Raw genomic sequence first — 23381 nt, 5'->3', positions numbered from 1 at the left:
GGGAAACTGCCCTCGCTGCCAGGAGCTCCGCAAATAAGCAGAAATGGATAATTGCTGTGCTGTGATCAGGTAATTAGCCAAGAGATGAACAAGGATCCCAAACTGAGACACTGGCAATTTTCGTATGAACCTTCCATCCAATGGAGGGCTTGGGATCACAGCCAGAGATCAACAGAAATGATAAAGGCTGAAGGGGTGGCTCTGATATGAAATCAGGAGGAGGACATAGCTGGTTGTGTAGCTTTAGGACTGCCAACCACCTGAGAAGTGGCATTAACAAACCCCAAACTCAGCCTCGGTGCCCGAGTCCTTCATCCTTCCTTTGGTCCTCACGTGAGCAAGGAAAATTCAACCCTAGCGTGACTAATGACAAAGTCACAAAAATTCCCTTCCTGAAACACATAATATTTATTTTCTTTGCAAGAGAAATCGTATTTTGACATCTGTAAACAGCTGGGTAATGTTGCAGACACAATCCATTTTCTGCTTAGTGGACTAACAGGGACAAATGAAGATTTAAAATAGCAGTGTTCTCATCATGATAGGATCAGTCTCAGACTTGCTGTAGAAAAACTTCCCTCTCAGCTTTTGTTCTGCTCTCTGAAGTGCAATCCTTCCTGATCTACATCTCCAAAGCATTTTTGTTGCCAAATTCATGATTAATCATTTGCAAGGACTGTAAAGTACATTCAGGTACTATTCATATTATAAAAATAATGTAGTTGTAGACAAGGTATAAACCCCCCTCCCGACTGAATGGATAACTTTGTGTGAATAAGTTATAATTACTTTTTGTGGACATTTGGGTGAACACTGGTGACTCAAGTAAAGATTTTCCAAAGAATACCATTATTGCTATCATTAAGATTGATGTTAGAAGCAGTCGTGTGTGAAAAATGATCTAATTTTGTGATATTTAACTACATTTTTATCATTACAGGTATGCTACAGCACACTATTTAAGATAAATATGAATAGGCTCTGTAAATTATAAGCATAATTTGATTTTTTTCCCCTCAAAGGTGGAAGCAAAATGGCACAGATATTGATCTTACCATGAGTTATCACTACAGGTTGGTTGGAGGCAGCTTGGCAATCAATAACCCACATAAAAATCAGGATATTGGAACATACCAGTGTTTGGCCACAAATTCATTTGGAACAATTCTGAGCAGGAAGGCAAAGCTTCAATTTGCATGTAAGTTGGGAAGATCATATTTATTAGAGCATTATTTTCCTATTAATTCTGCACATGGACTGTAATTTATTGGGTAATTAAAGGATCATTGGGGATTCTGTCCAAAAGGTTTGACTTCCTTCAGAACTACTTATTCCTAAAAAACCCGAAATGCTCCTAGTAAATATTAATAACAAAACCAGACATCTGATGGCTACTGCCCTGGGGAGCCAGAATAAAAATCAGGAAATTGAAAGGTCAAGGAAGATGAGCACAATTATCTTTACTTAATAAAGTTGTTTTCACTTTTTAGGACAGTGGTTTTGTTGTTATCCCACAGGTAGCTACAGCTGGGGGGGGAGGGGGGGGAATTGTTGCAAAAAGTTGGGCTTTGAGTTTTCTGTAGCTAATGAGATCCAGTTGAGACACACAAATATTGTTCCCCTAATTGGCACACTGATTTTGGTTTTTTCCATTTTACATTTCTTTACCTTACCAAAGAAACACTCTTTTTTCCTCACACAACGTGCAAAAGTGTGAGCTAGTCTCTGAAATATTTCATATTTCAGCTCCCTCAGGTCGAGCACGTTGTCTGTCTTGAGATGATTTAAAATTTATTTCATCTTTGCTCCCCGTTTCACTTCTTCACAACTTCACAACCTTTTTCACAAGGTTTGGACACGGTGACCGAGTTCTGTGCATGCCCTGGGGAAGGGGGGGACAACAGTGACAACCAAAAAACTCCAGATATTCCCTCCAGCCCTTTTTTATTTTTTTATTTTTTTTTTCAGTCTAAACCTCAGAGCAGTCTGTTGCTGGGAGAAAGCAATTGTTTTCAAAGCTCATTAATAAAACATGTGACTAAAGCCAACCTTGTGTCACTATTTCAGACACCAGCAAATGGATTAATTATTAATCTTGTTCCATCTCTCATAGCAAACCTCATGTCACAGGGGTTACACAAAGGAGACATCAGAGGTCAGGCTGGTTCCCAGAGTCTCTTTCAGCAGAGCTGATCAAAAGGTGTATCACTGCTACCTCATTTAATAATCTTTTACCCTGAATTTCTCAAACAGCTTTGATTTCCGAGAGCTGGTCAAATGTAAAAAGTATAAAAAATTGATTCATTATTTTACCACTTTTTCTGCTGAAACATTTTTTCAAGCAAGACTTCCTGCATGAGAATTTTTTTTTTTTCAAGGTTTGGAGGTGAAGTTGTTTAGTGACAGAACAAATTCCATTTTAGAAAGGAGCAAGAATAGACGGCCACCTCAAAATTGCCCATGGAGTCTGTAATCCCCAGGGAACCAAGGCAAGCCAGGGACGGAGCTGGGAAAAGTTCTAAGGAAAGGGAATATCCTTAAAGAAAGGCACAAAGAAGGTGTAAAAAAGGATAAAATTGGGGGGAAAAAAAAAGTGGGGAAAGAAAGGAAAAACAGGAATACCTTTGAAAGAAAGAAGCCTCTGGCGATTATTCAGCATTTTGTATCAAGCAGCTCCTTTATTTAAGCTTTATACCCACACCCAAACACTTCCCAAAATTCCTGCAGGGAACAGATCCCAGAGCTGCGTCTGGTTTGCCCCCAGGTCTCAGCCTGCTCCAGTCCTCCAGCTCTAACAGCACCACAGAATGCTAAATTTATCCCATAATCAAGCACTACACCACTTTTCCAGTAGTGGTGACAGATATTTACATCCTTCCCCATGGAGAAGAGAGAGGACAGATAAATCAAAGGCTGTTATTTACACTGACAAGCACAAATTTACAGGAAAATGCTTCAATTTAGTGGCATCACTGCAGAGCTGGGAGTTTTAAGTTGTCTTACAATAGGTAAAAAAAAAAACAAAAAAAACCAGAGTACGCGGAAAACGTCACAAGAACCTGATGAGAATAGTGGAACAAATTACCTTGAAACACTTTTTTCACAGTCAACATTTCCTTGTTTCTTATTTTCATGTTGCCATCCAATTTACTTCTTTGTTTCAACCACTACTTCAGGCTATATCTTAAAATCCAGGCAGGCAGGCACGTTGCTGTTATGACATTTTCATTCAACACCTCACAAAATGGGATTCTTCCCTGGACTGGAATGCCTGGCATATTATTGCAATCTCCCTGATAAAGAGTTGAATCAAACCTATTATCCAGGTACCAGGGTTTATGTGCATTTGTCTCTTTACTACAAGGCAACTAACTCTGAGTTGGAGTTTGAATTAATGATACCTCTAGAAACCTATTCAACATGCCAACTTAATATGTGAAAAGTACTTTTTTCCTCCGTTCAAGAGAGAAAGTTCTCCGAGAAGCAAAATAAATGCGGGACGAGATTAGAAATATGTCTTCAGATTCAGCTGGAGTTTGGTGCTTATCCTCTATTCAAACCAGAGCTGTCAAAGGAAAGCTGCAGGAGGAATATTGTACAGAAGGCAGTGGCATAGATTATTAAAGCTACAAGCTGAAAATGAGAGACAGCATCAGGGAGAGGGAGAACGTAAATGCATTAGCGGGATGCAAGGATGGCAGGCCCTTGGCATCCCTGCTTCCTGCACAAGGGTTGTTTTGTCATAAATAAACTCGAAAGCTCCCTATAAATCCTGCACGCCTCCCTCTCCCCTGCCAGCAGCACATTTGGAGCAGCCCACGTTTGTTTTGCAGGAGCTGGAGTTGTTGAGGTGGAAGTTGTTGTAAAGCTTTGGTGTCAGGCCTTGGCTTGTGCAGCCAGAGCCAAACACGGGACAGGGTCCTTGTCCAGGCTGGAGTCTGGAGTCACGGTGATACCTTCAGTTTGAGCTTTCACATTTTCCAGGTTCTGCACTCCACTGGTGTGTGACTCTGAACTCCACACCGAGTGTTCCAAGTTCTGCTCACAGCTCAGGCACACAAAACAATCCTTTTCCAGCCCCACAGCCAAGGACACCTGGTGAAGCTGCAGCTTCACCCCAAAAAGTGCAAAGAGCAGAGAATTGAGGAGCAAATGGAGCAAAACTGATAAAAGTGTGAGAACTCGTGACCCAGGGTCCATCCTGGCTGTAGCCATGGCTGGGCTCTTGCACTGCCCAAGGTGAATCCTTGGAAGGGTTTTTAATAAATCCCTGCTTTATTCCTTTAACTCTGTGCAGCCTCTGCTCCAGGGAGCCTCTTTAGCCATCGATGGCCTGCCACCCACAGGAGTTTTCCCCTTCCAGGACAGTGGTGACATCCATCACAAGGTCACCTGGAACACTTGAGCTCAGCCTAAAGTCAAAGGCTTGGGAACTTTGGCTTGAAAATAAGCTCCAGGCAGCTTGAAGAAGAAATGAGGACACGAGAGCTTTTCCTTCAGCTTTGACACAACTCAGAGTCACAGAATCAGTGGAGCACACTATCTTAAGCTGCACCAGGGGAAGTTTAGGCCGGAAATTGGGAAAAAGTCCTTCACAGAAAGAGTGGCTGGGCATTGGAATGGGCTGCCCAGGAGATGGTAGAGTCACCATCCCTGGAGTGCCCCTGGCTGAGGCATTCAGTGCCATGGTGTAGCTCATAAGGTGGTGTTAGGTCACAGGTTGGAGGTCTTTTCCATCTTTAATCACAGAATCACAAAATAACTGAATTACCAGGGTTGGAAAAGACCTTTGGGATCAAACTCAGCCTTTGCCCAATCTCCCCCTGCTCATAAACCACATCACAAAATGCCACATTGCTCATTTTTTGAACACTTCCAAGCGTAGGGACTCCATCATTTCCACAAGCAGCCAGTTCCAAAGCTTGGGCACTCTTTCAGTGATGAAATTTTCCTAAGGCATTTTTATTTAAGGCATTTCATGCCTTAAAAAAAAAAAAAAAAAAAAAAAGAAAAAAGACAAACAAAAAACCTGTTAGGGAAAACTGCTTCAGTATGACTTCAACCAGAACTTTCTCCTAAGGCACACAGGGGATTTGCTCTAATTATTTCCTCAGTTTTAAGCAAAAATAACTGTGTGCAAACAACTGGTCTTGAGGGAAATCCCCATAACAGGCTGCCTGCAACAGCCTGTCCAGGCCTGTTACTTGTTCTTTTAGTTCTCAAACACATCTATAGCAGAGGCATTAAGGGATATGCAGGAGAAATAAGAAGCACAATTAAACAAACTAGAATAAAAAAGGATTCCACAATGAAAAAGAATCAAATGAGAACCTAATTCATAATTATTCAGGGCATAAACCCAGAAAATTCAGTATAAATTGAAAGCATCTTGTTGCTTAGGGATCTTAAATTGGATTCTCAGTCAAATTATTCTACACTTGGTGGCAAAAGTCACGATGATTGCAGCTTTCTCAGTCTTGAAACTCTGAGAAACAATGACAACAATCTAATTTCATGCCTAAAATTGGTCACTTTGCCCTAAATACAGGAGGGCACACAGTGGAGCCATTAGACTCCATATTTTAAAGTTCCCCACAAGGCTACAGACCCAGGAAAGATTTCTCATTGGGGTTTTTTTTGGCTCCAACCACATTCTCCCGTTTTTCCAAGAGGTGCTCGAGGGTTTTGTTTGGTGCTTATTCTCAACAGCATTTCCCCAGCCAACACTGCCACCCTCCCTGCCTTTGGCCAGTGATGATGTGCCCACAGCAGTGTGGCTGAGTGACAGTGCTGGAGCACTTGCAATGAGATCTGCAGCTCCCAAGAGCTTCCACGTGCTTTTTGTCAGAGACAGAAGACACAGTTTTGCTGAAATAACAAATTAGAGGCAATAATTCCTGCTGGACTGAGTTCTTGCCATTCTGAAGCGCAGAAATAGCAGTCCATCATTGGCATTTAACCATTTCAGGGAGGAATATATTAAACCAAATGAAACCCACTTAATGTTTGCTGGATGGTGACAGGCTGAGCTTTAGCAGAGCCCTGTTGGAGGGGCTGGCTGGGAGATGCTCAGCCAGCATGAAAGCCCACTTTTCATCTGATTACTTCATCGTGTTATTTACTTTTGAGTGCACACAAATTGCAGAAACATCACAAAGCAATCCAGCAGCCTCAGGATGTCATAACCCTTTTCACTGGCAGTGTATGCTTTCAAATAGAAAATGGAAAAATCAATAGGCTTGGATCAGATAGGCTGAATTTGCAAAGTCTGGACATGCATGAATTTAAGGCTAAATGGCACCTACACTTCTGGCTGGGTTGTGTTGTGGTGCTGTGTGTGTCCAGAAATCCCTCTGTAACAATTGTATTTGATTAAAAGGTGTGCTAGCTGTTGTAACTACCACCTGGAGTAAAGCTCTCTGGGTCTTTAAGCTGATTGTTAATTCATCACAACACATGAGGGCTGGAATACTGATCAGGCTCCCTGGCAGCTGGGTTGCAGGAAGGAACTCTGGCAGTGCCTTTCTTCCTCAAAAGGAGGCACACACTGCTCAGTTCAGCACTCACCAGGTACCCAGAGGTGACCAGCTGATAATTGAGGAGCAGGAAGGAGGAAGAGCTCAGCTTGCCAGTGCCAGGAAAAGGTCATCATCAAAAATACATCCCCAAAAGCTTGACTTGGTTTTCTAAGTTCCCTTTTCTTCTTTAGGGACGTGTCAGGTGTAGCCATAGACTTGCCTATATCCAAAGAGAATCATGGAATGGCCTGATTGGAAGGGATGTTAAAGATCACCCAGTTGCACTTTCTGCCACCTCCCACTGTCCCAGGCTGCTCCCAGCCCCAGTGTCCAACCTGGCCTCGGGCACTTCCAGGGATCCAGGGGCTGCTCTGGGCACCCTGTGCCAGGGCCTGCCCACCCTCACAGGGAGGAATTTCTTCTTAACATCCCATCTAACCCTGCCCTCTGTCACTTTGAAGCGAATTCCCCTTGTCTTGTCCCTCCAGGACCTTCCCAAAATCTCTCTCCATCCCTTTTTCAGCTCTTTCAGGTCCTGGAAGGCCACAGTGAGGTCTTCTCAAAGCTTCTTCTCTCCAGGCTGAACAATCCCACTTTTCTCAGTGTCTCTCTTCATTCTAGCTCCACTCTCTACCCTACACATGCTGAGTAATGCACTGATCCCACCTCTCTGTTTTAAAAGGGTGACCTTATGGATTATTCCTAGAATGGTTTGGGAGGGACCTTAACGCTCATCTCATTCCAACCCCAATTCCACAGGCAGGGACACCTTCTGATGCAGAAACACATCTCGCAGCAGATATGAGGAGAATCAACCATAAAATTCTCCTTTGCATGCTCTACACAGCGTTCCTGGTGACCCTGGTAACACCTCCCAGGCTGCACCTTCCCTGCAACCTGCAGTGGGAACACTTGCTGTGGATCGATCCTGTCTGGAGGATGGAAGTGCTGCTGTCATCTCTTCCATATGTCACTAAAGAGGCTCACAGCTCAAAATTGCCTTTTGGACTTCTAAGCACAGGTAGAATCCAATATCACTGCAGCAGCAGCAGCCACCCTCCCTGGTGTGGGGAGCTGAGGGCCAGGTGCTCAGAAGAATGAGTTACAGGAAACAAACTCTGTATTTTGTCAAAATGCTGCTTGGAGTGAAAAGAAAGAGAACTTTCATTTATCACTTCTGATTGTTATGGACACTCTGTGCCAGTGCTCCAGCTCTCTCTGCAGCAGTTCTGTGGCAGGAGACCACAGCAAGGTCTTTGCTTAATGGATGCTCTCCATGGAGCAGGCCCAGCAGCCTCAGGCATGTTTTCGTTTTTAGCCCTTTACTTCACAGAGTTTCCTCAGAAAATCAGGAAAAACCTGGTGAGAACCACTGTTGTAAGGAATATGACATTCCCAGGAATAACAGCCCCGACTCTCCCAGCTTTCTTCACAGGAGAAGTGCTCCAGCCCTCTGATCAACTGGGTGGCCTCCTCTGGGCTGGTTCCAACAGGGAAGGGTCTCTAAGGGGTTACTATCCTGCTGTACCCACCACAAATTAGGGCACTGGCCATCCTTCAGGGCCACTTCGAGCAGAACACATGGAGAGAACCCTCTAGTGTGATGCAATTTAATCACTCCAAGACCAAAACCTCTGGAAGACCTCACCACGCTCAGCTCATCCTCCCATGTTCCCATTGAGCTTCCCAGTGTACATTTCTTTGCAGAATTCTGTGCACACAGAGCCTCTCACAGGCTCCAGGAAAAGCAGGAACCACCACTCAGTGATGAAGCAGGAAGCCTGGAAGGGTTTCACCTGCCTGCTGACAGGACAAGGCAGGGTGAGAATGGAACTTCTATTTTAGAGCTCTGATGTTACAAGAATAGGATTATGCAAATCTCCTGATGCTCCTGAAGGCACAAAGAGCAGCCTGGAATCTGAAAACCGTATGGGTTTATCTCCATAAGGAAGGGGATTTGATTTCTCCATCGTTCCCTCTTTCAGTCTACTCTTCATTCTCAGAGCCTGTGTGATGTCCATTGGCACCAAGTGCTGTCACAGCCTCCTCTCCCCTGGGAAACACATCCTGAAGCTGATGGGAGCAACATTCCCTGTTTATTTTATGTTGTAACAGACCAGGCACATCAGAAATTCCACTTTTCTGTCCCTTCAATGGTTTAAACATCTCTGTCAGGGAACTTAACTGCTGTGTTCAAGGCTCTGCTCTATCAGCACTTGGTTAAAACTGCTTTATTCCAGGTTAGTTCCTTAGACTTTTATTATAAAAGGAGGTTTTTTTATCTGTGAAACAGAGATCTACATTGCAGAGAGGTTGTAAGGAGCATTACAGGCAGTGAATCAGGCAGATAAAGTAGTAATAGGGAACACAGAAGTATTTGAAGATTATCTTTTAGTTCTATATTACTTACTCTTCTTTAGGTCCTTTAAAAGTGTTTATCCTAAATCAAGGCATTGCCAGTTGTATTGGAAAAGCAATATATGTGATTGAGATATGGTGAGGAACAAAGCATCCACAGGTCTTGGAGCTGATAGATTCTGATTGATAAAATGTAATACTTGGGAAGGATAAAACCAGTCTATGTTTGCAGTTTTGGTGATTTGCTATTTTATCTGCTCTCCTTTCATTACAGACAAGATGATGTAGATTCCAGTAAATTATTGAGTGAAATATCCATGATGTTCACATGAGATTCTTCAGTTTTTGCTGTGACAAAAGAAGTTATGGTGGAGGTTTGCAAGGAAAAACAATTATTTGGAATAAATTACTGGCTTTTTTATAATAAAAATAACTAAATTAATTTATTAGTTATTTTTGCAGTGAAGGTTGATCCTGTGTAATATTTTAAGGTAGCAGATAAACTTGTGCTCTCTGTAGCTGATATTGGAGAAGGAGGAACAGTGTCTAACATTTGGGCTCTTCATGGAGTGAAGGAATGAGGTCACAGGCGTTGTTTTTCTCAACAGGAAAAGCACATCTGGCACAGAGAATGCACTGAGCTGTAAATATCCATTTCTAAGTGCTACAGCAAGAACAAATAATGTAACCTACACCTGAAATCCCACTGACAAGATTCACATCCCAAAATCCCCTACATCAATCACTCGGGTAAATCTTGAAATTCCCATTGGAAGGAAATCTCTGCAGGCTTTGCAGCTGGAATGAGGGAGGTAAAGGAAGGGCTGGGGGTAATTCAGGGTAATTCTACAAGAAGTAATTCTGTGCTGGATCAAGATCTCCAAAGGGCTGGGCAGGAATTTGGGAATTGTCAGCCGTGTGTGAGAGCTCTTTCTCCCTTGTCACTTTTCCTCTCTTCCTTGCCGTTTTTTATTGTGTGTATTACGAGCCTTGATTATTATTTCATTGGTAGAAACATTACAGAAATAATTAGTGGCCTGAAGTGGGACTGCATCCGTCAGAACCCAGGACAGGGATGCACGAGGTCCTTCCTGCAGGACCAGGGCACAGCTCTGTGTCCCCAACAACCAGGTCAAGGGCTGAGGGAAGGGACAAGCTCCTGAACCATCTCCACGTAGTTAAAAATGGGTTGTTGTGGGAGCAGTGGGAAATCTGAAGGACAAGAGGGTTGGAATAAGAGTTAGCCCCCCTGCCAAAAGGACGTCTGCCACCGCAGCCAGGGCCATCTCCCGTGGAAGCCCGGTGTAGTTGTGGCAGGGATAAATCCCACACTTGAGGTTCAGCCCAGGAAGAGAAATCTGTCTTTAAGAGCTCTCCAATCTGGAGAAAACTCCTGCAGACGGCAAAGTGACTCTGGTGATGACAGGTGACAAATGAACTGTGCCGTGACAAGTGAGAAAACCGTTCAGGAATCTAAAATATTAAACAAATCTTCCCTGTGTGCCCCTCCCTGGGAGAGGGGCAGCTCCTCAGCTGTGCCTCTGGCCTGCAGATGGGCTCTGGAGCAGGAGCCCTAAGGCTGTGTCAACACTTACTGCTCAGAGCGAGTCCTGTGCTCAGCTCCAAAGAGAAATTTAATATTTTATGCTGCTAACTCTGTAAAAGCAGGGGGGGAAATAACAAAGGCCAGATGTAGACCAGCTCTACAGCTTCCCTGCATATGTTTCTGTGCTCTGGGTTTGTTGGTGCATGAATAAAAATCAAGCCAGCTCAGGGTTTTTCCTTCCCTCACCTCACCCTCCCTCTTTAATTTAATTGTGACCTTCCACTTTTTTCCTCTAGAGAAGCTTGATATTACTTTGTAAAGGGCATTTTCACTCTTTAATTGAATAAGACAATCAGACTGTGGCAGGAATTATTGCTCCCCACCTTGAAAATTAGTGCCTGGATTGGCCATTCAGATCATTTAAGGCAAATTGAGGACCCGGGGCCTGTGTTCATCCTGAAGTGTAAATTACAGGTCCTTTCCCTTGGAAGCTCCAAAGTAATTTAATTAAATAAGGAAGCACTGATGAAGGTCTTTGGATGATTGCACAGCTTTGGAGAAGGACAGGACCCCGTGATTGTGTTTTTTCCCTCTCTTTTTTTGACAAACAACTCCATCCAGGAATTTTGGGGGACAGGGCATCTTTCCTTGTACCCACTCTGGGATCCAGTGCTCCCCTAAGGTGGAAATGAGCACAACAGTGGGAATTCCAGTGGATTTTTAACCTCTCCTGGTGAAAGGAGACACTCAGGCATTGCCCAGGCTGCTCCTGGCTAACTCAGCTCCAAATCTTCCAGACCTGAGGTGTTAAAGGCTCACGAATGCTTCAAATGGAGCAGGAGAACTCAGCAGGTGTTGAGGAGAAAATCCAAGTATTTCAAAGGCAGGAAATGGGAAATACTAAGCAGCTTTCAGACACCTTAATTAGAGATAACACTGCTCTTAATCTCAGAATTGAATTCATAGAAAATCAATTAGAACATTTAAAAAATTGAGATTAGATGCTAACGGGAAAAGATTAATGTATTGACAGTATTATCAAGACAAAGGAACTGTCAGAGGGTTTGTTCAGCAAGTTTAGTGCAGTTTGGAAAGCTGAAAAAGAGAGTTTACTTTGCAGTAGAACTTGTAGGGAAGGAGATTAGCCATTCCTTTGGGAGACATTTGGAGAAAGAAGGATATTTCCATAGCACGCCCTGTAGCATCCAGGCTGCAGGAGATTGGTGCTCATCTTCTGCAAGGCAATTCAGTCCAAAAATACTGAGGAGAAGCAAAAAACAGGGATTGATGTCCAGGAGGGGTCTGGGGTGGTCTGGATAGGCACAACCTGTAGCTAAAAGGGCTTTAACCCCAAAGTTTTTGGGAGTTCTGTTACGTGAGAGAAGAAAAAACAAACAACAAACCCAAAATCTGCAAGTATGGGGCCTTCCAGAATTTGAGAGAATTTAAAAGATTCAACAAGCTTCATTTTTATTACTTGTAGTAATAACAGACCTAAATTCTCTGATTCAGGCACCAGATTCAGACCCAAAGGGGGCCCCTAATTCATTACAGCCAGAGCAAAGGAAGGTAACTAATTGTCAGCTGATAACACAAGGGCTGGAAACACTCGCAGCAAATCACAGCCAGGAGCTTCCTTGCAAAAGTGCTGAGCTTGTCCTTTGTACCCCGTTTCCCTGTGAGGAAATTCCTGTTGTGCTGCATCACTGCAGGACCACCTCTGCTAATGCAATATATCACAGGCAATAAGAGACACTGGGGGAAAAAAAAGGAACAGAAGTGATCTATCACAATTTGACACAGGCGCGTGGAAATGTGAGGAATTGTATTGATTTGTCCTCAGGAGCGTGGCTAATTTGTAAGGAGCTCTACTCATGCCTTAACATTCATTGCACATTTCAATACCAAGTAATTACAGCCATTATATTTGGGATTATGTAATGACAAAACATTTATGAGGGGGGAAAAAAATCAAAAGTTCAAGAAAGCATGAAATCACATTAATTCAGATGAGCTGTGGTAATTATGCAAGGTGATAAATTGGAGTTTTTCTAATTGTCTGTAACAATTTCATATATTAAAACATCCAAGTTTCCTTGGTTTCCTTGGAGAAGTTCTATTGTCCTTCTTCAGATGGACTGGTTTGGAATGGGTGGGTTTGGATGGAGTGTCCCTGAGCAGGTTCAGGAATTTCAAACACATGATTGGGAAGTCAAAATGAGTGAGTTGCTGCTTGTGATTCGGTTTTTGCTCCTATCCAAAATTTTTAAGAAGCGGTTCCCTAATCCCAGGAAAAATGACCTTTCATTCTGTTGTGTAGCTAAATCTGCTACTCTGCCACTTCTAAGGCAGTTTTGTATTAAAATAAACCAAACAAACAAACAAACAACAAAAAACCAGATATGTGGGTAATAGGTGATGGGGAAATGGGAATAAATATATTAATGGCAGTTAGCAACTGGATGTTGCTCAGAGCACCCTGATCTAGTGGAAGGTGTCCCTGCCCATGGCAGGGGGTGGAACTTGATGGGCTTTAAGACCCCTTCCAACTCAAAGCACTCTGGGATTTATGATTATTATTATTATGAGCTTTAAAACTTAAAGGAAAAACATAATATATGGCTGAAGCTATTAATTTGCCTATTAACGAACAGAAGTGCTTCAGCAGGAAAGATTTCTGTCTGCCACTTCCATTTTCTTTCTGCCTCCAGAGGCCATTTTTTTTTAGGCAAACACCTCACCCAGCCTGGGTTTGCTTCTCTCACTGGTAGCTTTGTGCTCAGCAAAGTGAAAGTGATGGTCACCTTCATCCAACACTGATATTCTTCTCAACCTCTGGGTTTTTTTTTCTGTTTAAAATCTACCTGGAAGAGTTTCAGGCCATAAACCTTGATAAAGGCAGGTTGGATGAGGCTTGGAGCACCTTGGGATAGTGGAAGGTGTCCCTGCCCATGGCAGGAGGGGAATGGGATGAGCTTTAAGATCCTTCCAACCCAAACCTTCTGTAATTCCATGATAACATCCTTGACCCCAGTGGGATAAAGTTGGGCTACACCAGGTGAAAAATGCTCTGACCTATTTCTTCTCCCCATCCCTCCCTTCATTCCCGGCGAGGAGCTGACAGCCTCCTCCACCTCAAGAATTCCTGCTCCCATGGGAGGAAGCCATGCCATTCCCTAACTCCACCCCACAAAATGCCATATGTTTGGGGTGTTGTGAGCACAGCCCCTCCTCACTCAGCTCTGCCCCATTCCCAGCCGGAGATGAGGCCGTGCCACACGCAGCTGAGTCCATGCATTCCCACTCTTCCCTGGGAAGGATCACTTGTGCATCTGAGCATCTTGCTTGGCCTCCGTGACCTCATTATCACATCCAACTGATTAATCGTGCTCTACTAAGAGCAGTCTGCCAACATGCACAGATCCGGGGGAAAAAAAATGTGTTTTTTTGTTAGAACTCGCAGCTGAGAGAGCAATGGAGTGTGAGGGAACTCGTTGTTCTTCAAGTGAGATAAATACAGACAAAGAATGAAAGGAATTATGTAGGAACTAGGTGATAATTTATTTATAGATCTCTGCAGAAACACTGAAGTTAGCAAATATACCATCTGTTAAATAGTCATCTTATTCCTAAGTGCATATTAGCAGTCTAAATGTGTGCCAAACACCTGATCTTAGCCTTCTTAGTTGATACTCTTTTTGACAAGCAACATTCTGCTTTATTAGGTTATGTCATGTTATGTTATAGAGCCGTGCTAGGGAACAGGAGCTGGAAGAACAGAGTGCTTGTGCTCTCTCGGTGGAAATGAGCACCCAGGGCAAGCAGAAGGGGTTTTGACAGCAGCCAGAATTTCAGAATAACGAGAACAAAGTAGAATATCTGTATTTGTATCCTCAGGTAATTTTTTTTCTTTATATATATATACGCTTAACACATTTCAAATTGCAATAAATCACTGAAAACACAAAATTCCCATAGGTTGGGAAATAGATGGAGAAATCTTTGTGGCAAAGACAAACATTATTTCTGAGGGTCCGCCACTCCCCTCTGTCATCCACCTGGACTGCAAAGCCAAAGTAGATTATTTTATAGCTCATTATTGAACCCATTCGAATGAGGTGTCACAATATTCCATGGGAGTTGCTTCCTGCCTGGAGGAAGAGTCCAATAAAGATGAAAACAGCAGCAACACCGAGTCTACTAATGAATTCTCTTTATCTATTTTGTCTTGGTTTGCTCTTTTGGAAGTTTGGGGTTCTTTTGATTCTTTATTACAGAGAGAGGTACAGAATAAATTCACTTCGTACAATTATCTATCAAAATCAATCAAAGCAAAAGATCATTTCTGGTTTGGCCTGTGAAATTTTGGGGAGGTGAGGGTTTCTAAAGGATGCAGAGTGATGAAGATCTCAGAGTTAAGCAGTGGAACGGATTCTTTAAAGAAAATATCTTTTCCTAAAGATCTTGAAAAATTGGGTTAAATAAGGACATTGCATGTTTGTCCCTGTGGTGGGTGAGATGAAGATATTAAATGATAATTTATGTGCCTCCACAGATGCTTTTTTATACCTATGATTAATAAGCACAAAGGGAAGGAAATCTCTCGCACACTGGAAAATCTGAGTTGCTTTGTATAACAAAACTACAAACACGCCATGAAAGAGCCCAAACTTCTGCCAACAGATTTTGATCCTCAAGGTTGAAAAGTGGAGATTGAAAAGGCACAGCTAACTTCTTCCCCACATGGATTCCACTGAAAGGGAGTGGGTTTAGATGGAATATTGGGGAAAAATTGTTCCTTGGGAGGGTGGGAAGGTCCTGGCACAGGGTGTCCAGAGCAGAGGTGGCTGCCTCTGGATCCCTGAAATGTCCAGGGTTGGACAGGGCTTGGAGCAACCTGGGACAGTGGAAGGTTCTCAAGGGTGGAGCTGGATGAGCTTCAAGGTCCCTCCCAACACAAACCATCCCATAATCCCATTATACAATCAAAACTTGTCCTGCTCCCTATGAAACAATGGATCCCTAAGAGACCTCATCCTCCTGCTTTTAATTTATTCAAGTCAGGGACACTTGTCATGGTTTTAATGGAGGGACACGGGCAGGTGACACAGCACCTAAAATGAGAGTAAAACTGATAACATGACATATTGTGTCATTAAAGTAAAAATTGCTACTAGCAGCTCATTACTCCCCAAAATCTATTCCCATTTCAGAGCGAGGTATTACACAGTTAATTCTCAATTGTCAGGAAAACCTTTTCCTCCTGCTGCACTGCGCTTCCTTTATTTTTTATCCATCCTTTCTCGGATGTCTCACAACAGCAGAAATTTTGTTCTCGGTGAAAAAGTAGGGCTGATTTCTCACAGTGAAAATATTGGGAAAGTTTAGTTAGACTGCACAGATATTCCATACTGCGCCAGAGTTTTTGGGGTTTAACTCTATTTTTAAATAGAAATTGCAATGCTAGCAGCTGAGGGAAAGAGACAGGAAAGGGGACTGTGATAATTTTTGTTGTTAGTGCCTGAATCCTAAAAAAGAAATCTGAAATTTTACATTGTTCTAATGTTTTTTTAAAAAAATTAATATAATAAGTATGAAAATTTGAGGGTCTTTCTTTCCCCCTTGTCCCAGGGCACAAAGTCTCAGACCAGGCACCCCAAGCAAATCTTGACAGGAATTCCAGGGACCACTTTCCGCACAAATATTTGGTGCTGGCCTTCTTCTTCTCAGAAAACAATTGCCTGGAAAGAAAGAAAATGTGGTAAATTTTCTCAGATGAAATTTTCAAAACGAGTAAATAACTCCACAAATTCAGAGACTGGACTAAGTATTAAGCCAAACTCTAATTAATCATATTATACCTATCTACTATTTTGTCTTTTATTTAGAATTACAGGGTGGAATACAACTAAATAAATGATTGTTTTTTTCTATTTTTCTTGTACTTTCTTGTGTTTTTCCCCCCTTGGAGTGCCCATAATCCAAGGCAGAGCTGTAGCCAGCAGGCAATTAAAAGAACATCAGAGTTTAAAATCCTTTTTCTATGTATTGACAGGCCCCATCTATTGTGCTTTGACAGCACAAGGAGGTGCTACAGGTGTTTAATTCAATCCAGCCCCCTCTGAGCAGACAATGTCTTCATAGGAGACCAATATCCAGGAGATGAAGAGGAGGAAAAGAAAAATTAACTGTGTAAAGTTCAGCTAAGGGGGAGAAAATTGATATATTGACATAAATAGCTGAGGCTGTACAGGTAGTAATCGTTATTGCTCTGACCAACGAGGGCTGTTTCTCTCTATTGAACTTTGGCTCAGGTTGGTGTTCAGCTGATGAAAAATGGAACAATTGTTTGAAACAAGAATCTGCGGCAAGGTAAATAAAATGAGCTTAGGACAGGCAGTTTACAGCTCTGTGGTATAAAGAGGTTTAAGGGGAAGCTGATATTTATTGTATTAAAGCGTATTTTGAATGTGTTTTGAGCAATCATTTCCCAAATGGCTCTGAGAAAATGGGAAGGCTTCTCATTAGGATGAGAATTGGACCAAAAAGTATTTTTTTTTAAAGCACATCTATTGTGTCATGTTTTGTAATTGAATTAACAGGAATCAGGCTGATAATTCTTCAACATCTCAGTGAAACGTGAGGAAGCAGCAGATTGAGTGTGGTGTTAGACGTGGTGAAAAACAGACATTAAGAGCCATAAAAATCATCTGTGGGAGATGGGCATGGACAGGAGGCTTCCCACTGAAAGTCCCCTCTTCCTCTTCCTCCTCCTCCTGTTCCCTTAAAATACAGTGCTAAAGCTCATGGCAATTAAAACATACCCAAGCACTGCAGCCAGTTTAGGCCAGACCAGAATCTTAAAGAAAACAACATTTTTTTATCATCATTTCAACCTACACTCTGTGGGAGTCCTGCTGATCTTTAATTATCACTTGTATATATAGAACACAGCTGTTCTCTATTTCTATAGAAAAGGAAACACTACAAAATGTGCTTTGTTTTTTGTTTTTCCCCAACTCATGTAGATTAAGTCTTGCGACTTCTGAAAATATGATGCTGGAAAAAGTTGTGGAATAATAGACTGGGTTTGCAAATAGAAATTGTAAACACAAATTCCCAGAGCTGCAGTAGAACTGCTGTAGGAATAAATATTTTGTGAATGCCGAAGGACTCAGTAAGGGCTGGGCTGGATGATCTGGGAGGTATTTTCCAGCCTTAATGATCCTGTAATTCCTTGATATCAGGTTGGACAAGCTATTTTTTTGCATACAATTTTTCAATGAAATTAAATTCTGCCGTCCAGTACATGACTGTTCTCGAGATACTAGACTGGATAAACTGGGATGCAGTTAGGAATCAGTCTCATGGATAATAACCAGGCCCTGTTTTCTCCTTCTCCCTCAAGACCTGGAAAACTTCGAGACGAGACCGAGGAGCCCGGTGTCAGTGCGAGAGGGACAAGGAGTGGTCCTGCTGTGTGGAACTCCTCCCCACCACGGAGGTACGATGTGGGACAGCCTGAGCAGCCCCTCCCTGCTCAGGAGAAGCAGAATTCCCTGTGGGATTAGCACTGGAATTTGCTCGTGCATCAATTACCTATGTTGGGAACAAATTTGGATTTTGTTCCTTCAAAGGACACAGGGTTCACTCTTTTTTTAGGGCTGTTTTTATTATTGTGTTAGGGAGTAGAAGGTGTCATTCCTTGGGACACAGCAGGTGCAGCATGAAGGATCTCTGCTGACATTCCTCGTTATCCCAGAGCCTTGGTCCTCATGGAATGGCAGAAAAGCAGCCCTCAGCAAGTTTTCCTACACCAAAAGTACTCCAGGTCTGCACGGAATGGCTCCTTTCCCCTTTAGGGCTTGCTGCTGCAGTGCCCTCATTTGAATCTTGCATCAGACACATTGGATTTGTCATGAAGGTTTGGCTTCTCCTCTTGAATCCCTGATTTTATTCCTTCATGATAATCGGAGAATAATTTAGATTAGAAGGGGCTTCCTGGGAGGTGAACTGCCTGATTAAAGGAGGGCCTAGATCAGGTTTCATAGCAATTGTCAGAGGTTCAGATGGGGAAGGAAAAGGAGTTTTCTGATGAATTATTTGGGGGTGCTTACCATAAGACCCTGGAGATCTTCCTTTCTGTGTGGGGTAAATCCAGGTGAAAGTTTTACCCAAGTAAAGCAAATATTTACTAATAGAGGGGAAAGATCAATGACAGAGCTACCAAATTGTTCTGGACTTAAAGAATGAGCAGTTCTTAGATGACTCACATCCTGCTTTTGGCAGCAGTGACCTCACATCCACAGGAGCTGCAGTTTTCCTGCTCCCAGCAATCCTCAATTCTTCTTAAAGGAACAGAGTTATAAGTCAAACTCCCAGGAGAAGGTAAATAGTGATGTAGAAAGAGGATGCAGTATTTCAGAGGAGGAGAAAAACCCATCAATCAATAGGAACCCCTCCAGTCCTATGGAGAGGAAGTGTCAGTTCACTGGGTGTTTACAGCCATAGGAAAGGAGGATATAATCAAGGAGACGAAGTGAAACCTGGTCCTTAAGGGCACAAAAGGCTTCAAAGAGTTCCTCAAATGGATCAGTGGGACAGGCAGAAAGACAACACATCCATCTTGGAGCCAGTGAACTATCTATTTCCCTCCTGCTGCAGGGTAAAATTATGATTTGACAAATAGGAAGGAGGAGAAGAAAACATTCAGAACAAATAAGTAGTTACCAGGTGAGTTCCCCCCAGATTAATTGAACTGACAAAATGGTATCCATGAGCAAAGCCTTTCCCAGAGTGTTCCTGCAGCTGGGGTTGGGAGCTGCTGGGAGCAGGCCTGGAAAATCCATTCCCTGCAATAACAAGTCCCCAGAGAACAGAGCCTGAGTCCTTTTGTCATCCCTAAACACCCTGGTTTTAGGATCCAAAATTATATACCATGGGGATGAAGTACATGGTGTGAGCCATGATAAGTCAGAGACTATTTCAAAATGCTTGAGAAGCTGTTTTTGTTGAAAAGCATTATATATTTAGGGGTTTTTTTGTTTGTTTTTGGGTTTTTTTTGTTTGTTTGTTTGTTTTTTGTTTTTAAATTGAAACCCATGCCTCCACCTCACAATACCTACAGGAGGAAGGATTACAAACTGTGCTTCCAGCTCACTTTACAGGAGTTCTGTGCAGCACTTTAAATGTGTCAGGAATTAGAGAGATGTCAAGGAATTTGGAAGATAAGCCCTACCAGCAGGGAAAGAGTTGCCTTTCCTATGATGTAATGACTTGAAGGAAGACAGGAACCCTCTGTACAGCAGTTGTTTGAAGCAGCTGCTATTAATATAGGAAATTTGAAATAGGAAGCACTGGGTAAAACCTCCTGCCAACCTCTAAAAGTCAGGATAACAACAGCAGAAGAGGGATAGAAATAATAGAATGGAAAACAAGGAAGGTTCATTAATTCAATTCCTCCCATATAACATCAAGAAGATGGAACAAGAGCTGCAGAAGTGTTTCTACCACCCATGGTGTCTAGGGAAGTTCTCACTTCTCTCTCTTACCCCTCACTTTGCCGAGTTTATTTGGTCCTGTACCACAGCACTGGAGCTAAAACTGCTCTCAGAAAACTCTATAGAGCTCATCAGGACACTCAGCTGCTCATCAGACAGCAAAAGTGTTGGTCCATGGTCAAAAATATTTAAAATATTGAAAGCTCAATTAGAATTAAACTTAATTTTCCAATATAGCTGACAAGGAAAGATGACCTGCTTCTTGATTCGTGTGCTGGTTTCTTCACTAAGAGCACTGCTAACCTATTTTTGTACAGGAGAAAGGAGTGATTTATTTAAATCGAGGACAAAAATATATTAGTCAGCTATAACCAAAAACAAACAAACCCCACCAAGCAAACAAACAAATGTACAAAAAGGCTGCTCCAGCAGCTTTCACATCAGCTTTAAACCATTTCAGAAAATAAGAAGAGAATTCCCTATTGCTGTGAACTAATATTAAGACTTTCAGGATTGATCAAACACAACCATTAGAGAAAAAAATATCCACCCAAGTTTATATCTTTGATCAACTAGGGTATTAAAAATTACAGTTAACTGACAAAAAAAAATATAAAATCACATCCTGTAATTAGTTTTTAAAGCAGGAGCAGGGCTCCCCAGGTTACCTGACCCACCCCAAACCCTTTATTCCCTCAGCCTGCCCCGCTCACTAATTTATGCGCTGGTGTCTCTGTTGTTATTTATGAGGCTCATTACCACACCTTGCCAAGAGCAGCTCTGCCATCCCTCTGCTTGTTAGTGAGGCTCAGCAGGGCAGGGGGGACCAGGTGAGCCGGACATTTTCCTGAACCTCATCCCATCTCAGCTTTAAGTTCTTTAGGTCAGCCTTTTCCCCCTGTGTAAGCAACATATAGGAACATTTCACCAGTGAAAAAAAAGCGGGTTTTAGAGAGCTCTGAGGTAGGGAAAGACATGGGTGGAGGAAGTTGGGAGAAGCTTTATTTTCTGCAGCTACACATGAGCTTGACCTGCCTGTGCTTAAGAAGCTGCTGCCTAAATGGTAATACTTGACACAAGACTATGAGGTGGACTGTTGCTCATTTATTTCCTTAGAAGTGAAGCCTGATCTGAAGCCTGTTTCCTCCGAGCTGGTTCCCTGCAGAGCTTTAAGGAAGTTGCTAATCTTGTTAGGAGCAGCAGGATCACTCTGCATTTGCATTTATTTATGTGGAAGTGTTGCCAGGGCTGGGAGTGGGACGGAGGCCATGGGCTTTCCTCTGTGCTGACATTGCTGCAGGGAGGCTGAATAAACCCCAAAACACTCCTAAGGATGTACGAGCCCTGTGGACCTGCTCTAGGTGTGTGTGTGGCGGGGGGAAATTCCTAATTGTCATCCTGCAGAAGGCTGGGGAAGGAGGTGAAACGTGAATCTGGATGTGTGCAGAAGATGGGATGAGAGGATCTTTGATTTCTGCATTTTCTATTAAACGCTGCACTTGAGGAAGAGCATGATCAGAAAGGGAAGGTTTGAAGTCTCTCCCTTTATAGAGCCCAGCCATGGGCTGAGAGTTCCTTCTTTTTCTCTGCTCCTGTGAATCTTTAATCCAGCTTTCCCACAGCTCCAGAGGGAGGGAGAGTCCCCTCCCTGAGCCCAGCCTGGAGCTGCTCTGCTGCAGATCCAGCAGCCTTGCTTTGGATTTGCTTGTGCTGAGGGAAGCACTGCAATGTTCAATTCCCCAGATCAGTACACCAGGAATCTTTAGCAGCTGCTGCTCTTTCCCAGCCGAGCTCTGAAGGAAAACTCTCAGGACTGGCAGAGGTGGGAGATGCTCTCCAGCCTGGCCAAGCTCAGCAATTGCCCACCTGGAAGGTGAGGTGGATTAACCAGCTTTTGGGGTCTCTGGGGTGAGAAAGAACACTGAGACCACAATCACTTCCCTTGGATTAAAAAACAAACAAACAAACACACCCTAATATTGCAGCACTATAAAATAATTCCCGTTCTGCCAGAAAAGTGACAGCAAAGGGCTTTCTCTCTGTTTTTTGGCTCTTTCAGTGAATCTGCTCATCTGATTTATTCCAACTGACCCAAAATGGAAGATTTTATAGCACAGTTCTGGATTTTCTACCCTATTACCTGTTGCTGTAGTAACTTTCCAAGAAAAGATACTGAGTAAGGGAATATGTTGCTGGTATTATGCCTTAAAAGTATGAAAAAAAAAAGTTCAAAGTTTGGCTCCTTCCTCTTGAGATTTCATCCAGATCCCACTGAAGTCAATTAAAATTAGGGTTTCTACAGAGTTTAGTAGAGCTGGATTAGGCTCTAGGCAAGGGTGGCCTGGGGATGGGTGATGATGAACCTGCAGTTAGAAGAGGGGGAGTGTTTATATCCCTCATAGTGGGGGGAAAAGGGATTTAAATATGGCTAAAAGGGGCCTGTGCTTGTTCCCAGTTAATGGGAAAATTCATCAATAGTCCCTGAAGCAACGGTGGGGAGCAGACAGGAAGAAACTTCAGAAAATGAAGTCAGCTGGAACCCTCTGAGAACAGAAATCAGGACAGAAAAGGTCTGGTTCTCTCAGTGATTAATTAATTCACAGATTGACCTCTTGAAGAATGTCTATGTAGCACAAAGTTGGCTTTAATATAGAGTTTTATTTTTTTCTGTCTTTATTCTGAGAATTCAGCTGCATCATCTGCTCCCATGGCTGGAGCATGGGTTTTGGTTCCATGCCATAAAATGTTTTAAAGATCCTTCCTGGGAATCCTTTTGGAGTCTTGGCAGGTACAGGGATGCCCTTTGAGGGGGTCAGGGTTTTCTTCAGCTCTGTAATTGCCACCACCAGAACTTTGGCAGAGAAATTTCAAACTGCTTTTCCCTATTACTCATTCTTAAAATTATTTCCACATTCTTTTGGATGCACTGTCCTTGCATGGAAATCTGGGCATCCAAATGTCAGCTTCATGCACTTGGAGTGGTTTTATTACCCAGAGGTGCCTTAGTGCAGGTCTGAGTAAGGAGGAAAGCAAGAATTCCAGCTGGCAGGAAAAGCACATTGGGGTACCAGCCCTCAGTGTTTTGGGAAATCTGCGGACAGGGCAGATCCAAGGTATTTCTTCCACAGAAATGTGGACAACATTTAACTGAACACAGATTAAAACACTTACCTTGCAAATCTTCAGCGTTTTCTATAGAGTCCCCATCTTGCAGCTTAGAGACCTTCAAAAAATGAATTCAAATCGAAATTTTTGCACACTTTGGTCTGCTTGCCCAGACAGTCTGCAGTCAGCAAAAGCTGTTCCTGAGACAGCGAAACAGTCTGTGTATCTCTGCAAGACAGATCACGTCATGGCTGCATCCCTTATTTCTGATCCTTCCTGTAGGAAACCCTTCCATCCCCAGATTTTCTTCAGTAAATAGATGCTTTAAGGCACCTCAAACTCCATGGGCAGGTA

At 42.9% G+C, this 23381-nt stretch overlaps 1 protein-coding gene across 4 annotated transcripts in view; it reads left to right on the top strand.

Moving 5' to 3' along the window:
- Positions 1–1041: 1041 nt before the first annotated feature.
- The window catches only part of LOC134048657 (contactin-6-like), a 75856-nt gene continuing 53516 nt past the window's right edge, over positions 1042–23381 (top strand). For 3 of the 4 annotated variants that reach the window (XM_062500572.1, XM_062500571.1, XM_062500569.1), the window contains exons 1-2: positions 1042–1198; positions 17831–17926. In XM_062500572.1, the coding sequence (XP_062356556.1) occupies positions 1057–1198; positions 17831–17926 (238 nt within the window). In that variant the 5' untranslated portion in view covers positions 1042–1056. Of the gene's footprint in view, positions 1199–17830; positions 17934–23381 lie in introns of all 4 variants that reach the window. The other variant, XM_062500570.1, reaches the window with a different exon arrangement.

This window comes from Cinclus cinclus, chromosome 12 (genome assembly GCF_963662255.1).
Source record: "Cinclus cinclus chromosome 12, bCinCin1.1, whole genome shotgun sequence".
Lineage (NCBI taxonomy): Eukaryota > Metazoa > Chordata > Aves > Passeriformes > Cinclidae > Cinclus > Cinclus cinclus.
The sequence above is the reverse complement of the archived record's forward strand: the minus strand, read 5'-3'. Positions and strand labels throughout refer to the sequence as shown.